Source organism: Erpetoichthys calabaricus, chromosome 4 (assembly GCF_900747795.2).
Source record: "Erpetoichthys calabaricus chromosome 4, fErpCal1.3, whole genome shotgun sequence".
In the NCBI taxonomy this organism is placed as follows: Eukaryota; Metazoa; Chordata; class Cladistia; order Polypteriformes; family Polypteridae; genus Erpetoichthys; species Erpetoichthys calabaricus.
This window is the reverse complement of record NC_041397.2, coordinates 313,808,814-313,826,109: the sequence shown is the minus strand read 5'-3', so window position 1 is coordinate 313,826,109 and position 17,296 is coordinate 313,808,814. Positions and strand designations below refer to the sequence as shown.

At 40.0% G+C, this 17,296-nt stretch overlaps 1 protein-coding gene across 1 annotated transcript in view; it reads left to right on the top strand.

Moving 5' to 3' along the window:
* LOC114669695 (tripartite motif-containing protein 16-like) overlaps positions 1-17,296 on the top strand; it is a 53,593-nt gene that overhangs the window by 17,655 nt on the left and 18,642 nt on the right. Inside the window, exons 3-4 of the mRNA XM_028825874.2 lie at positions 8,566-9,142; positions 10,711-10,806. Coding sequence (XP_028681707.1) covers positions 8,570-9,142; positions 10,711-10,806 — 669 coding nt within the window. The 5' untranslated portion in view covers positions 8,566-8,569. The remainder of the gene's footprint in view (positions 1-8,565; positions 9,143-10,710; positions 10,807-17,296) is intronic.

Genomic DNA, 17,296 nt, shown 5'->3' with positions numbered 1-17,296 from the left:
TCCAGTGCATTCTGATCAGGCAGGTTCTACTGGGTTTCACCATGGTCCAGACCTACTGCAGCTTTTTAAAGCTGTATTACATAACTTAATAATTCATATGACAAACTTTGATCAGCAGTTATAGTAAGGTAAAAGAAAAGTTACCAAATGCAAACATCCGTGCATTTCCACAGTGATCACACCTTTATGTTATCGTTGTCTTGAGAATGGCTATATTAGTCACATATTAGGTGGTGTTCATGTGAGCTTGCATGCATCTCTGTTGAATTATCTTCCAAGTGAATAGCAGGTCTTGGTAATGGGGGTCCATAAGCATTACTTTAGCCAGAAAAATAAAATGCATTACTGGGAGGGCATATGGTTATATCACTACATTATCAATCTCTTCATTAAATACTGAGATAGGATTTGTTGCGGAAAAAAGGTAACCAAAATGCTTACATTGTATTTCCATACTAACGACACCATTGTTATATTGCTTTGTTCGCCAACTAACGTACTGTAAAAACAACAACCGACCATTCGCATTGTAAAGATTGGGGATAAACGCACCCGAAGGAGATGTGGTCACTCCTCCGAAACCCCCTCTTAAACGGTGATACAATGGGAAACAAATTTTCATTTTATTTTTACCTCCTCTTTGCTTGATCAGCTGCTGCCGCCATGTTGCGTCATCTTTGAACATTTAAAAGCCTGTACAGCAGCTGTCCTTTTGTCTCACTGCCTTGTCTCTATTCTCACCCCGGACATCCTCTGCTCCTGTTGGGGGTCCCACTCCCGAGGCGCACCTCTATGAAGAGGATGATTTTCCATTCATTTAACTGAGAGACGGAACTGTCCCCTCCAACTACACACGGAGCTCGATTCACTCCTGACAGAGACTTCTGTTTGTTTGAAGTGTCTGAATAACGTTTCTGTCTCTAAAATCTCCGTACGTGGATTTTCACCAAACAACAAATCTTTTAATTTTCGCAGATACGCCTCTGGGAAGAAACATTATTTTTCCCTGATGGCAACATGAATTAGACGATCTACAAGTCTCTGACTTAAAGTTTCAAATCTGAACAATATATTCAATCTCTTTTCGCCATTATTTCACAGAGTAATAATTTCCATTTCTTTGCGCTAATACAATCTTTACTGTTATTTTTTGGAGACTTTTGAATTTTTGTACTTTTATTATCTCTAACCTGCTCTGCATGTGTATCGCACCAACGTTTTTGAATTCTTTACGACATTCTACTTTGTCTTCTACTCTTTGACTTGCTTGACGTGAAAGTGTCTCATCCCAAGATTTTTTTTTATATAATCGAGAGATAGTGTATTAATAATAGTTGCATCAATCACAATGGTAGTGCTAGTTTTTTCTGCCCCTGATTAAGAAAACTTTTAAACTTGGCAGGCTTTGTGATGTCGTCTTTGTTCTGCACTATCCAGGTAAAAAATAAATAAATACATAAAAAATAGAAATTAAACTTCTCACATATTAACCATTTAGTACATAACAGGTACAACTGACAAGACATCTTACTTTTATTAAATCTTGGAGGTTGTGGGGCTGCAGACAAGATATCGTCATCTTCATAACTTAATGAAAGTGCAGCATGGTACTTCTTAGTCTATAATAGGATTTTCTGGTTAGCACAAAATGTCACAGATGACCAGTTGATGTTAAATTTTTAAGAAATGTTACAGTACTGTGCAAAAGTTTTAGGCAGGTATGAAAAAATGCTGCAAACAAAATGCTTTCAGAAATATAAATAATGATTGTTTATTGTTATAAATTTACAAAATGCAAAGTGAGCGAACAAAAGACAAATCTAAATCAAATCAATATTTGGTGTTCCTACCTTTTGCCTTCAAACCAGCATCAATTCTTATAGGTCCACTTGCACAAAGTCATGGATTTTGTAGGATTCTAGTCAGGTGTCTGATCAACCAATTCTACCAGACAGGTGCTAATGATCATCAATGTCACACGTAGGCTGAAACACAGTCATTAACTGAAACAGAAACAGCTGTGTAGGAGGCTTAAAACTGGGTGAGGAACAGCCAAACTCTGCTACCCAGGTGAGGTTGTGGAAGACAGTTTCATGTCATGGCAAGATTGAGCACAGCAACAAGACACAAGGTAGTTCTACTGCATCAGCAAGGTCTCTAACAGACAAAGATTTCAAAGCAGACTGGGGTTTCAAGATGTTCTGTTCAAGCTCTTTTGAAAAAGAACAAAGAAATGGGCAACGTTGAGGGTCGTAGACGCAGTGGTCGGCCAAGGACACTTAGTGCAGCAGATAAAAGACACATCAAGCTTATTACCCTTTGAAATCAGAAGATGTCCAGCAGTGCCATCAGCTCAGAACTGGCAGAAACCAGTGGGATCCAGGTATACCCATCTACTGTCTGGAGAAGTCTGGCCAAAAGTGGTCTTCATGGAAGAGTTGCAGCCAAAAAGCCATACCTCCGACGTGGAAACAAGGCCAAGCGACTCAAGTATGCACGAAAACATAGGAACTGGGGTGCAGAAAAATGGCAGCAGGTGTTCTGGACTGATGAGTCAAAATTTGAAATATTTGGCTGTAGCAGAAGGCAGTTTGTTCGTTGAAGGGCTGGAGAGCGGTACAATAATGAGTGTCTGCAGGCAACAGTGAAGCATGGTGGAGGTTCCTTGAACGTTTGGGGCTGCATTTCTGCAAATGGAGTTGGAGATTTGGTCAGGATTAATGGTGTTCTCAATGCTGAGAAATGCAGGCAGATACTTATCCATCATGCAATACCATCAGGGAGGCGTATGATTGGCCCCAAATTTATTCTGCAGCAGGACAACGACCCCAAACATACAGCCAAAGTCAGTTCTATTAAGAACTATCTTCAGCGTAAAGAAGAACAAGAAGTCCTGGAAGTGATGGTATGGCCCCCACAGAGTCCTGACCTCAACATCATCGAGTGTGTCTGGGATTACATGAAGAGACAGAAGGATGTGAGGAAGCCTACATCCACAGAAGATCTGTGCTTAGTTCTCCAAGATGTTTGGAACAACCTACCAGCCGAGTTTTTCAAAAACTGTGTGCAAGTGTACCTAGAAGAATTGATGCTGTTTTGAAGGCAAAGGGTGGTCACACCAAATATTGATTTGATTTAGATTTCTCTTTTGTTCATTCACTGCATTTTGTTGACTGATGGAAATAAATGATTAACACTTCCATTTATGAAAGCATTCTTTGTTTACAGCATTTTTTTACACCTGCCTAAAACTTTTGCACAGTACTGTATGTCTTTCATTGTCTCTTCCTTGTGCTTTCTGGATCTGTGTTGTGACTGAAGCAATGAGTCATGAGGCTTCTTGTGTGAATCGGAAGAACAACTCCAAAAATGGCTTTTCTAAATGTGCGATGCCACCAAAATTGGCAACCATTGCACCAAGCCAGGGCTATTCAATTATAAATTTAATTGGGCCCTATCAGGCCAAACCAAGAAATTTATTTGGGCCAGACATTTTCAGCAGCTGGTAAGCAGCAGGCAATGACAAATTTTAAATGAACTCAAATTTATTTGAGTCATTTGATCCTTCTCAAAATCAAATGTATTTAAAAACAAGTTATGTTTATTCATTGTTCATCCATACATTTTCCAACCCTCTGAATCCAAACACAGGGTCACGGGGTTCTGCTGGAGCCAATCCCAGCAAACAGGGTGGAAGGCAGGAACCAATCCTGGGCAAGGCGCCAGCCCACCACAGGGCACACACTTTAGAATCGCCAATCCACCTAACCTGCATGTCTTTGGACTGTGGGAGGAAACCCACGCAGACACGGGGAGAACATGCAAACTCCACGCAGGGAGGACCCGGGAAGCGAACCCAGGTCTCCTTACTGTGAGGCAGCAGCGCTATCCACTGCACCACCGTGCTGCCTTACTCATTGTTTCCCTTTTAAATTTGGTCACATCTGACAGGCACATCAAAAAAAGTTCTAACAAAAGAGCAGAAAGCTGTAACTGAACAGAATCTGAGGTAGCAGGAATACTTTATTTCACTTTTGAAATAAAAAAAAAAATAAACATTTTGCTCACATCTGACCCCGGGTACATGTCAAAGTGCATAAAATTGTTTCTATAACTTTGTTGGTTGGTCCTGTTTCTTTTCACAATTTACTTTTAAACTTTTGTTCACATCCCATCTTCTAGAATGTCTTGTCCCTTTTCTTGTAGATGTGTTGTGTCATTTGCACAGATTAATTTGGGATGCAGATTAACAACTGGTGTCGTCTTCTTTTATTCAATATAATATGAACAATTATTGAACATTTCCCAAAAAAAAAAAAAAAAAAAAGAAACCCTGCAGCTCCTGGCTTTTGGTCTCACCCCTTCCCTCTATCACCCCTTCTCTGGTCTGAACTGATCTCATCTCATCTGACGGACTGACTGCCTGCATCCTCCTACTATTTCCTCTTTCTATCCCATCTTTTGACCTTTTAACCAAGCTGAACTTTTCTGTACAAATACAGATAATTAAAAATATTTCTATAATCATATTTAACATAACCGCAAAAGATTTCAATATATACAGTACTTAAATTATTTTTCCCCATACATATTAGTCCTTCCCCTTAATCAGAAATGGATTCTCCCAAAATTCAGAACCAATTTGCAAATTCAGCCTCTAAGCTGTGCAACCGGGGACACTACTGGCACCTCTCTTGCCCCCTCTTGGACCGTTTGAACTCTTTTGTTAGGGTGTATTATCCCAGAAATTGAACTGAGCTTCATACTTATTCTCCAAATGTGATCAGCTTGTCCACATGTCTGTTGCATATCACGCTCTGTATTTCCTCCAAATATGTCACTGGACCAAGAGCCTTTACAGTCATTCCTGGCGCCTGCTTTTCACTCACCCCTCCCCTGTAGTTCTTTACCTGTACTGCTTGTTGTGGTTCAAAAACCCTTCAAGTTGTCTGTGTCCCACCTTTACACTTTTTACACTCTGAACTAAATGTACTTTGCATAGCATCTGAAAAATGAGGTTTAATTAAAATGATTTGGTTTTCACTTTTCATGAATAGCTCTGCAGGGGCCTCATGTATAAACGGTGCGTATGCACAGAAATGTTGCGTACGAACGTTTCCACGATCAAATCGCGATGTATAACACCTAAACTTGGCGTAAAGCCACGCACATTTCCACGGTACCTCATGCCCTGGCTTACGCAAGTTCTCCGCACGGTTTTGCAGACTGGCGGCACCCAGCATCAAAGCAGTGCTACCGTTCCTGTGTGCTCATCCTTTCTTTCTTAGACCCACATTCCTGATGCGGCTTTATAAATACACTGAAACTAACTGCATATTGTTTATTAGTGTAATGCTTTTGATTGTAATTAACCTGCAGCAATATAATGGTCCAGAGAATTGCCATAGTATTCCAAATACCATAACTGCTTTAGCGTTGTTACTCTCACTGCACCTTCTTTTTTTTCTTTCAACTGATCCCGTTAAGAGTTGCCACTGCGGATCATCATTTTCCATATTACTCTCACTGCACCACTCGGAGTATTCATATCACTGCATCTGAATGGGGAATCACAGCAGCAGCTGATCAGAAAGAGAATTATCGGTACACAGCATGAAGCAGACACTGCCTCAGCCATGGCAAAATGTGTCAAAGCCTTTCCTTTTCAGACCTCGCGGGTCAGAAACAGTTTCATCCCAAGAACTATAAACGCACTCAATCAGTCCATCAAGTGCTCCGTGTAGAACTGTTTGTACTTACAAGTACAATTACCTCACTGTAAACTTGTACTACAGTTATAATATTGCACAACCTGTGCCACTTTATAAAGTGCGTATTTACATATGATGACAATATCATTTTTAAGATGAAATGCAGCAAAATATGTTGATTTTATTAAACAGATAAAATTTTAACTTCATTTAAATAATCTATATTGTTAATAATCAAACGTGAGGACACGGTGCTGCAGCGCTGGCTAGTTCACGGATTATTCTATACCTTGTGCTTTATTCTTGCTGGTGCTGGCACGACACTTGTAGGATAGATAGAATAATTAAACACATACTACGAAGATATTTCAATGTTCCTTAAACGTTTTGAAGAATCAGCGTTCTAAGCTTACAGATGGCTTAACATCTATTACAGAGCTGATTGTGTGGCGATTGGGTATTTGGAGAAAGAAAAGTAAGGACAGGAATTGGAGGTTAGTATGTTTGAAAGAGACAGTACTGCTGTGATAAATTATTTCATCGAAGGTCACGCATGGCACAGCAAGCATCTTGTGTGAGACATAAACAAGCACTGCGCCACCGTGTTCCCATGTTTTATAACATGCTTTCATTCCTATCATCCTGAAAAAGATATCACGTATACATCTCATTATTTTACTTATTCAGAGAGCTGTAATATCACGAATGTAATGGATTCTGTGTCCTGTCGGAGAAAGAGAGAGCCCGTTTAAGAAGCACGTAGTGATTCACACACAGAGCACAAAGAAGATCAAATACAGAATAAAGCATTTAATGTGCTACTTTAGTTATGATGAGAAACTAGTAAATTAAACGATTTTAAGATGAAGTTTATGATGTTCTACTTTAATGGCAAACTACATGATTAAAGTGGAAATTTCGAGATTAAAGTTGACATTTCGTGCTTTTTTCCCACTGTATGCCTATTTTTTTTGTCTGTACCCTAATAAGCTTTCATATGACACTCAGACGGTGGGCTACGACTCGCCTTTTCACGCCGACTTTGATATGTGATTTCTTTTTTATTTCGGGCACTGTGCGACTTTGTGAACTTGAGCTTTCGAGTTTCTCCGACACTATGTCAGTCGATCAACTTACTTTTGTTGATTATACCACTGTTTAAACCAAAAAATAGTACGTTTTTCTTTGCCTCCACTTGGTATTCGCTGAAATTCTTATATTTTCCCCCGTGCTTTTCCCATTGTCTTTTCACAGAAGGCTGAGCTTAAGGGCTATTTATATTGATTTGCATATTCAAAGAGGTGTAATTCTGGGAGGAGTTGGGGCGGGACAGCAGGCACGTGCACGTGCGTTACTATTCACGCGGATCGGGATTTATGTAGCCGAAGAACGTGGAAGTTTTCGTACGCACAGATTCCTGCATCTGGATTTTTCTGTGCGTACGCACATTCCCACTTTGTGCTTACGCCACGTTATAGTGTGAGTTCTACGCACGGCGTTATACATGAGGCCCCAGGTGTTTCACTGGTGGTACTGTGGGGAAAAGCCCAATAAGACAATAAGATACCTAAGCAGTGTTTTAAAGTCAACCGTTTCTAGTACATTGTTTAGTATTTGTATTAAACACTCCTCAGCCCCATTTGAAGATGGATAATAAGTAGAATTGGCCTTCATCAGTAACAAGTACCTTTATCAACCCCAGGGCCGGATTAAGAACCTTAGATGCCCAAAGCACTAATTTTGGGTCCCCCTTGCACTAATAATTCAAAATATTAAAACAATAACAAACTAGAAAATGAAATTTTACATTATTGAAAATTCGAAATTAAACAAAACATACTTATAGTAAGAAGGAAAATAATATTTATTTTTGTATGCTTCATTTTATTTTTATCTTAATAATTTTCTCCTACTTTCTTTCCTTGCAAACTCTTTGATTAGATCTTCATAATTAATCTTACGTAACACATCTGCTTCTATACATAATAGAGATAAGTCATCCAGCCTGCCTTGATGCATAGTTGTTCTGAGGGGATTTTTAATATATTTCAACCGAGAAAATGAGCACTCAGCTGAGCAGTTTGTGACCATTAATGTTAAAAATATATGAAAGGCAATGTCTACATTTGGAAAAGCACACTGAATATTGTCTTCTAAAATTATTTCATAAAGTTCTGCATGACTGAATCTTGTTTTTACATTTTCTGCTGCACTGCACTTATGGTGCACATATAAATGAAACTGCTGAAGTTCAGCTGAGAAATTACTGTTGAAGTCCTCTGGGTAAGCATCAATCAGCTTTTCACAGTACTTAGAATACCTTTCAATGTTAGTAGTTGATGAAGTGACATATGGCAGATCACGTAGAAAAGAAAATCTCTCAGCTATTTCTGTGTATATCTCTCCTCTCCTTTTCATCTCAGTTTCAAGTATGTCAACAATTATGCAAAAGGTGCTGATATGAAATTTATCTCTGGCATTCAGATATACTTCTGGTGTACCTCCATCATTGGGTAGCTTCTTTCTGATACGTTTGCGATTTGTAGCTGCCTTGTAATCGACATCTGGTAACATTTCCTTTTTCATATTTTTGAAATTCATTTCGTAAAGTACACAGTTGATCAGCTAATGATACATACAGATCTGCACGTGTTTTTAAGTTCACATCCTCATTTTGTAGAACTTTGCTTACTCTGTGAAAATTCTGCATAATCTCATTCCAAAAATTCAACATAAAAACGAATTTTAGCTCTTGCATCTTATCTGCAATATTATTTGCTTCTCTTCTAGCGTCGATTTTAAACAGTTACTTCTGTTTTTGTCTGACTTATTCTCTTTGCTTTCCTCTCCTCAGACTGATGATAATGGCTGAAGCCCTGCAGTTTGGATCACAGGACATGTCGGACTGCTTGCTGTGTACTGGCCCCCTAATTAACCCTTACCAAATGCCCTGTGGTCACAACATCTGTGAGAATTGCTTCAACAACTGCTTGGATCAGAGGCAAAATCCCAGGTGTCCTCAGTGCAAAGGGATGGCTGATCCACAAGAAATGGAAGAACTGAATGAAGCTGGCAAGAAATTAATGAAGATGGGATTTGGTTCTCCTCCATCTCAGAATTACGCTAGCCCTAGAGATGTGTATTGTGACTTCTGTGTCGGGAAGAAGGTGAGAGCAGTGACTTCTTGTCTAACCTGCTCCTCCTCTTACTGTAAGACTCACGTGATGCCTCACTATGAAGTACTCTCCCTGAAGAAACATACACTAAGTAATCCGGATGGAAATCTAAAGAGGAACGCCTGTGCAAAACATCTCAAAATTATGAAAATGTTTTGCATAACTGATGACATCTGTATCTGCTGGATATGTGCGATGGATGAACATAAAGGGCACGATATGGAGAAGCTGAAGAAGGCGAGAGAAATTAAACAGGTGAGAAAGGATTACTGTTTAACAGAAATAAACTAAATAACTGGGGTTGAGGGATTTGTAAATGTTGTTTAACAGAGTAATCTATTCATCCATCTTATAAACCGGATTTTTCAAGGATAGGAAATTATGAGCTGAAGTCTTTTCTGGTCAAACCTGGCGCATGGCACAAAACGGTCCAGGATGTGATTCACCCGTCATTATCCACGTGTTGGGATCAGAGCTTAAAATAGCAGCCTGACATCCCGATCTACTGAATGTGGGATGTGGGTGGAGTTGTTCTTTGTTTGAGGGGTGGAATTTTGAATATAGATGGAGATTAGGAGGGGTTGGTTTTGTTTTGTGTTTGGCTTGTGGTGGGGCTCTCTCTTGGTGGTGTTCTCTGTTAACTTGAAACAAGCACCTAATAAGTATTTAATAAAGTTAATTTTGGAGCCTTCAAGCCTTGTGTGTCACTCGCTGCTGTTAATTAGGACAAGGAAACTCAGGGACAGGGTTTTACCCCAGAGCACGTCGCTCTGGCCCTGGAGCTTCACACCACTGGACACAAAGAAGGAGAAGCTCCCCTGCGTCACCCCGACCACGGTCCGGAGACAGGTAGGAAAGGTAACACATGGACAGTCGTGTGAGCTCATTAAACTGAGATGTGTTCCTTTGTGCTCGTATCAGTTTTTCTTTTGAGTATCGAAGGCAGTGGTGGGAAGTGGTAGCCCCTGGCAGGGGTGTGAGCAGCACATGGGCTACTCCCAAAAAGTGTTGACATTGTAGCCCTCACAAGATGAGGCTGCAGTGGCAGGTGTAAGCTTAGTAAGTCGCTGTGCAGTGTCATTGCAAACATAATTCAGTACTCTGAGCTTTCACCACATGAATGGAGAGACCGTCTCTAGTGCTGTGTTATGGAGGGTACGTGGGCTTTGTTGGGGGTCTGCCTTCGTGCTTTTCATACAAATTTGCATTTGGGTGATCCCAGGCCTTTTAAAGAGACGCATTATAGTCTCATCAACCAAACTATTTTGCCCACCAGCACCAAGTCTAAGATTCTCACAATAAATTCAGTTACAAAATTTCAGTGTAGTATTACTGTAAAGATGTTCTTATAGAAGGGAAAATGTTATATATTAGGCATAAATAGCATATTAGCATAAATAGGCATAAAAGTAATTAATAGCATCTAAAACATTAAGATTAAGCATAAATTAGAATGTTAAGCAAATAAGATAGGTCAAGTAAATGGTTACTAAAAAATCAGTCGTATTGTATTATTCTTTAAGCTTGAAGGAAAATTACCAGTATTAAGAAAGCAGGAATAAGAACAGGACAAAAATGACGCACAGAAACTAGCCAAGGAGAAGATAAGAAGGCATGTTTTACTGGTTATATTTGTTGAGTCAATTCTCTGAGTCAATTACAGTGTAAATATGAATACTAGTGTGAAACAAAACGTAAGTTGTGTCATGAAATGTAAAGGAAATTTGTTGTAAAAATGTCACGACTACAAAAGAGAACAAGAAATCAAAAAGTGAAAGTGAATTCTGATCTGATAATGTGTGTCCTGTTGTGTGTCATAACAGAATCAGCTGGAGGTGAAAATGGAGGCAACCATATGGAGACGTGACGACAGAGAGGATGAACTGGAGGAAACAATGAATGCGAATAAACAGATGAAGGTGAGTGTACGATCGGTGCCAGAGCTTGGTCCGCATTGCCGGCAGTAAGTCGAACCCGTTTCCAGTGAGAGTTGGACTCCGCCAGGGCTGCCCTTTGTCACCGATTCTGTTCATATCTTTTATGGACAGAATTTCTAGGCGCAGCCAGGGTGTTGAGGGGGTCCAGTTTGGTGGGCTCAGGATTGGGTCACTGCTTTTTGCAGATAGATAGATAGATAGATAGATAGATAGATAGATAGATAGATAGATAGATACTTGATGTTGTCCTGTTTGCTTCATCAGGCCGTGATCTTCAGCTCTCTCTGGATCGGTTCGCAGCCGAGTGTGAAGCGGCTGGGATGAGAATCAGCACCTCCAAATCCGAGACCATGGTCCTCAGCCGGAAAAGGGTGGAGTGCCCTCTCAGGGTTGGTAGCGAGATCCTGCCCCAAGTGGAGGAGTTCAAGTATCTCGGGGTCTTGTTCACGAGTGAGGGAAGAATGGAGCGTGAGATCGACAGGCGGATCGGTGCGGCATCCGCAGTAATGCGGGCGCTGCATCGGTCTGTCGTGGTGAAAAAGGAGCTGAGCCGCAAGGCGAAGCTCTCAATTTACCAGTCGATCTATGTTCATACCCTCACCTATGGTCATGAGCTATGGGTAGTGACCGAAAGAACGAGATCGCGAATACAAGCGGCTGAAATGAGTTTCCTCCGCAGGGTGTCTGGGCTTTCCCTTAAAGATAGGGTGAGAAGCTCAGTCATCCGGGAGGGGCTCAGAGTAGAGCCGCTGCTCCTCCGCATCGAGAGGAGTCAGATGAGGTGGCTCGGGCATCTGATCAGGATGCCTCCTGGACGCCTCCCTGGTGAGGTGTTCCGGGCACGTCCAACCGGGAGGAGGCCCCGGGGAAGACCCAGGACACGCTGGAGGGACTATGTCTCTCGACTGGCCTGGGAACGCCTTGGGATTCTCCCGGAAGAGCTAGAAGAAGTGGCCGGGGAGAGGGAAGTCTGGGCATCTCTGCTCAAGCTGCTGCCCCCGCGACCAGACCTCGGATAAGCGGGAGACAATGGATGGATGGATGGAGGTGAGTGGAATTAAGATGACACATCAAGTTAAAGAAATCAATAAACTCAAACTACAGCAGAGCTTTATTGGTAATATGTTAGGAACAGGAAAAGGAGAGAAAATGTTTTATTTTATCCTCCATGGCATTTCACAGTTAAGTTTATCTTGTTCTTTCACTACAGAGTAGGACAGTTTGACCCTATATTAGTGAAACATGAACTCACCAGTCTAATCCCATGCTTACCGATCACTAACACTCCTTTCCTTGACATGTCACTCAGTCTTTTATTTATTAACTAGCAAAATACCCGCGCTTCGCAGCGGAGAAGTAGTGTGTTAAAGAGGTTATGTAAACATATATATACATAAACATATATACTTATATATACATATCTACATATACACATCCACATATACATATATATACATATACAAATTTACACATCTACATATATATATATATACATACATATGTACATATATATACATATAAATATATACATATCTACATATATATATATATACATATGCACACATATATATATATATAAATATAGACATACATATATACATACATACATACATTCACATATATAGCAAAATACTCGCACTTCGCAGCGGAGAAGTAGTGTGTTAAAGAGGCTATGTAAACATATATATACATATACATATATATATATATATGCATATATACACATATACATATATATATACATACATATACACACACATACATAAACACACACATATACATCCATCCATCCTCTTCATATATACATACATAAATAGTGCGTTGTAACATGGGCTGTGATTGTTACATGGGAGGGAGACGACAAATCACAGCTTCACTCTTTCTAATCGGGCCTGTGATTGGTGCTTTGACGGATGCCCAGATCCCACAGTATCTCCCCTTAGGAGAGGCGTTAGGCAAGTGTAATTGAATAGCGGTGCTGCAAGTTTATTTTTACACCTGTTTTTAAGGCTTATTGACTGAAAGGGGCTTTCATGAAAAAAGTTAGGTCTTTGCTACAGGATACACCCTCCACAAGGAAGTAAAAATAAAGATATATAAAATGTTTAAATAAAACAGAAATAAGTTTGTATGCAGGCGGCATGGTGGCGCAGTGAAAGGTGCCAGTTAGGAGACCCGGGTTCGCTTCCCTGCGCGGAGTTTGAATGTTCTCCCCGTGTCTGTCTGAGTTTCCTCCGAGTACTCCGGTTTCCTCCCACAGTCCAAAGACATGCAGGTTAGGTGCATTGGCGATTCTAAATTGTCCCTGGTGTGTGTGGGTGTGTGTGCCCTGCGGTGGGCTGGCACCTTGCCCAGGGTTTGTTTCCTGCCTTGTGCCCTGTGTTGGCAGGGATTGGCTCCTGTATTTAGGATATAGCGGGTTGGATAATGGATGGATGGACATTTGTATGCATAGCCCTATTTGCCCGTTTTCGTTTTTTTTCTTTCTTCAGTAATATTTCAGCAAACTCGGAGCTTGTCAGTTCAAATCCTGGTACTGACACCACTGTGTGACCCTGAGGAAGTCACTTCACCTGCCTGTGCTGCAAAAAACAAAAGTAATGTAACAAATTGGACCTCAGATGTTGCAAGTTTCTGGAATAAAGGCATAAGTCAAATAGATAAATATGTATTATACACATAGGAACTATTAATTTATTTTCAGTGAAGTCATTTGCAGCAAACTTTTATAAATGAGGGTTTCTCATTTTTAGATAGTGCAAACTGTTTCTTCTTCATTGAGGTTTTCTCTTGGAGAGCTTTTTTCATTTCATTGAAAATTAAAGCAGCAGCTGCCAAAATATGTAGCTTTCTTATTAATTTTTCAACATTGTGAAAAATAACTTTATAAAGTAACATAAAAGGTTTAAATACTCGTTATCCTTTTACACTAAAATATTACTAAAGAGATACAAACAAAGTAAAATGGATATGTTCTTTTTCTTTAAGGAGATTAAATATTACTGAAGAAAGAAAAAAAAAACTAAAACAGCCAAATGGGGCTATGCATATGAACTTAAAAGGTTTAAATAAAACAAAAATATATACTTTTATTTTTAACTTCCTTAACTTGTGGAGGGTGTATATATATCCATCCATCCATCCATCCATTTCCCAACCCGCTGAATCCGAACACAGGGTCACGGGGGTCTGCTGAAGCCAATCCCAGCCAACACAGGGCACAAGGCAGGAAACAATCCTGGGCAGGGTGCCAACCCACCGCAGATATATATATATATATATATATATATATATATATATATATATATATATATATATATAATCTATATAGATATATCTATATCTAAATCCCCGCGAAGTACTGCTTTTAAATTTTTATTAAGAAGAAAAGAAAACCTTTTTAAATTGAGGGAAAATATCCCAATAACAATTTGTTAAGGATCTGTTTTTTTGTGAAGCTGACTTCACACAGCCTCTCCGCTCTTTTATAAACGAACGCCATAGAAGGTCTTCCTTTTTCGTTGCTTCGCCAACGGAAGCAGCCTTTTATTTAATCCACGGGTTGTCCGCTGTTATTTTGTTCGTTTATTACGATTGTTATAGTTCTGTTTGAATACCACGTTGTCAGTTCAGCACTCCAGTTGTAATATGACCAAGCCGTGCAAGCACACTCTTGAGAATGCAACGTATAGTTGTACAGGAGAAAAGCAATCTTGCCTGAAATCAATGGCAACCTTTTGTAGGTCTATGAACTTAATTTAAACTTTAGGTTTACACGGTGCTTTCTTTCCGAAGTACCTGCACTCATGAATATGTCTGTATGCATCAGTCGCTCAAATCCCCACTCTTCGCACTGGCGAAGTACTGCTTTTAAATTTTTATTAAGAAGAAAAGAAAACCTTTTTAAATTGAGGGAAAATATACCAATAACAATTTGTTAAGTATCTGTTTTTTTGTGAAGCTGCCTTCACTCAAGTGATCACTTTGAGCTGACTTGCTGGGTAACCATAAGCGTTACCTGGTAGGTAACCACACATACAATCAGATTGTGAATCAGACTACGAATGCCGTGAATGTAATTACCCCGATCTACATGCTGTCAAATAAACGAACCACACGCCATGGCGCAATTTTAGGGGCTTCGCCTGTAGCGCTGACGTCCGAGGTTCGATTCCCGTAAGGGAGTGAAGTGATTGGGTGGTTACCTACCAGGTAACGCTTATGGTTGGCCAGCAAGTCAGGTAACATCAGCCACGGTGCCTTCAGTTGTGAGAAGCAGATCATAGAATGGTTGAAAATAGTTTACTGTCAAATAATGCAAAGAGTACACGACACGTCTTTCCCCCTTATTGCTGGCTCATCAGGCGTACACACTCACTGCACTCGCTTACGGTAATCGAACCTCAGACGTCAGTGCTAGAGGGGCTTCGCAGTGGTGAAGTATTGCTTTTAAATTTTAATTAAGAGGAAAAGAAAACCTTTTTAAATTAAGTCTTAAAAAAAGAGGTGTAAAGATATTGACAATAAGCTACGCAAACCCACCAAGACATGCAATAGTTTAAATCAAGGCGCGAGTCGAAAAACACCATCCCATTACCTTTTAATTAAAAGGCGAGCTTTTAAGCCTGAGAAATCACCCCGTAAATGCACACGTTTAATTGCACATGTGTTAATATGTATGCTTACACAGTATTAAAAGACACTCAACAATTACACAGTATTAAAAGACACTCAACAATTAACGTCATTTACCTTCGTTCCTGCGTTTGACTCGTGCTGTAAATCTTTTCCTTGTTTTCAGTTCACGTGATTACGTAGGAGGCGTAATACGTGATGACGCGATACGTGACTCCGCCTCCTCCATTAGAGTATATGGACAAAAAACAGGTTCCAGTTATGACCATTACGCGTAGAATTTCGAAATGAAACCTGCCTAACTTTTGTAAGTAAGCTGTAAGGAATGAGCCTGCCAAATTTCAGCCTTCCACCTACACAGGAAGTTGGAGAATTAGTGATGAGTGAGTGAGTCAGTCAGTGAGTCAGTCAGTGAGGGCTTTGCCTTTTATTAGTATAGATTTCTTCCATTAGTGTTCCTGTGATGCATGTTAAGCTTACATTATTACCCTTCTGGTTCAAATATAACCCATCTTGGCCCACTATCCTACTCCAAGATTTCAGGTATGCATTAAGCCTTCTGATTTCCTCATTCTTACCTGGACTAGCACATGGCACCTGTAGAACTTTTGAGAAGATTACTTTGCAAATTCCACTCCTCAGTTTTACTCTTTAATTGATCAACCAGTTCTGTCAATCTGACCTTAGCTACATCATTTGTTCAATGACAGATATACTGTATAACATTTTACAATGACAGCTGTATGACATTAAGGTAACAAACCATATGAGACTGCCACTGGAGCAAACCTTTGTCTCAATTCCCCTAATAAACACTACTTCCCTGTTTCTAGTGACTGATTTGGAGCTCAATATTTAGGGTGTCTCTTTCAAGCCTGGTATCTCAGGGTCTTTAGACACACCATCGCAGCTATGAATGATCCTGAAACAGACTGACATCTCCAGCTTTGGGGTTGATGACCCTGGACATTGTGCACCTCTTAGCTTACACTTGCATTAGACTGTGAAACCCCTACTTGGTGTCTTGGCCTTAGCCACTTTGGAGTACCCCCTAACCTCTTATTACACCTGTGTGAGCCATACAAATATAAGCCACAGTACCACAGGCATTGTTATCAGTGATAATGTTAACAAATGAACTACAAATACAACAGTTTGGGAAATGTAGACTCGTAACCCTGAGTGTGACATTGGAGAAGGATGAGGGACAATAAAGAGTTCATGAAATTAAATGAAGTCAGCATTTCCTGATTTGTATTTAATATCTCCAACTGACAGGTTTGACATTATGAACAACTTAGAGCATCTCATAGCCCAACGCAGAACAGAACTACCCCACATATGTTTCTGGTCTCTAAACACTCCACAATTACCTTCCAACACGGGCTTTTCTTCACAATGCCTAAACTCCCATTCTTCTTCTACTTCTCTCCATCTCTAATCACAAATCCATCTTCAACGGCTGAGGGAACATTTGAACAATCAAAATGATTGCACACCATCTAGTTTTGAAATACCCTAAAGTCTTACTGTCTACCACACTACTTGGTAGCTTATTCCAAGTGTCTTCCTAAACTTCCTAAAGTTTGTGCGAATTTTACCCTTAACAAGTTTCCAATGGTGTCTCCTTGTTTTTAATCAACTAATTTTAAACAAGTCTTGATCCACTTGACTAATTCCCTTCATAATTTTAAGCACTTTTCCTCTTAATCTTCTTTGGCTTAAACTGAAAAGGCTCAGCTCTTTCAATCGTTCCTCATAATTCATTCCCTGTAGCCCTGGAATGAACCTATTTGCTCTTCTCTGGCCTTTTTCTAGAGCTGCTAGGTCCTTTCTG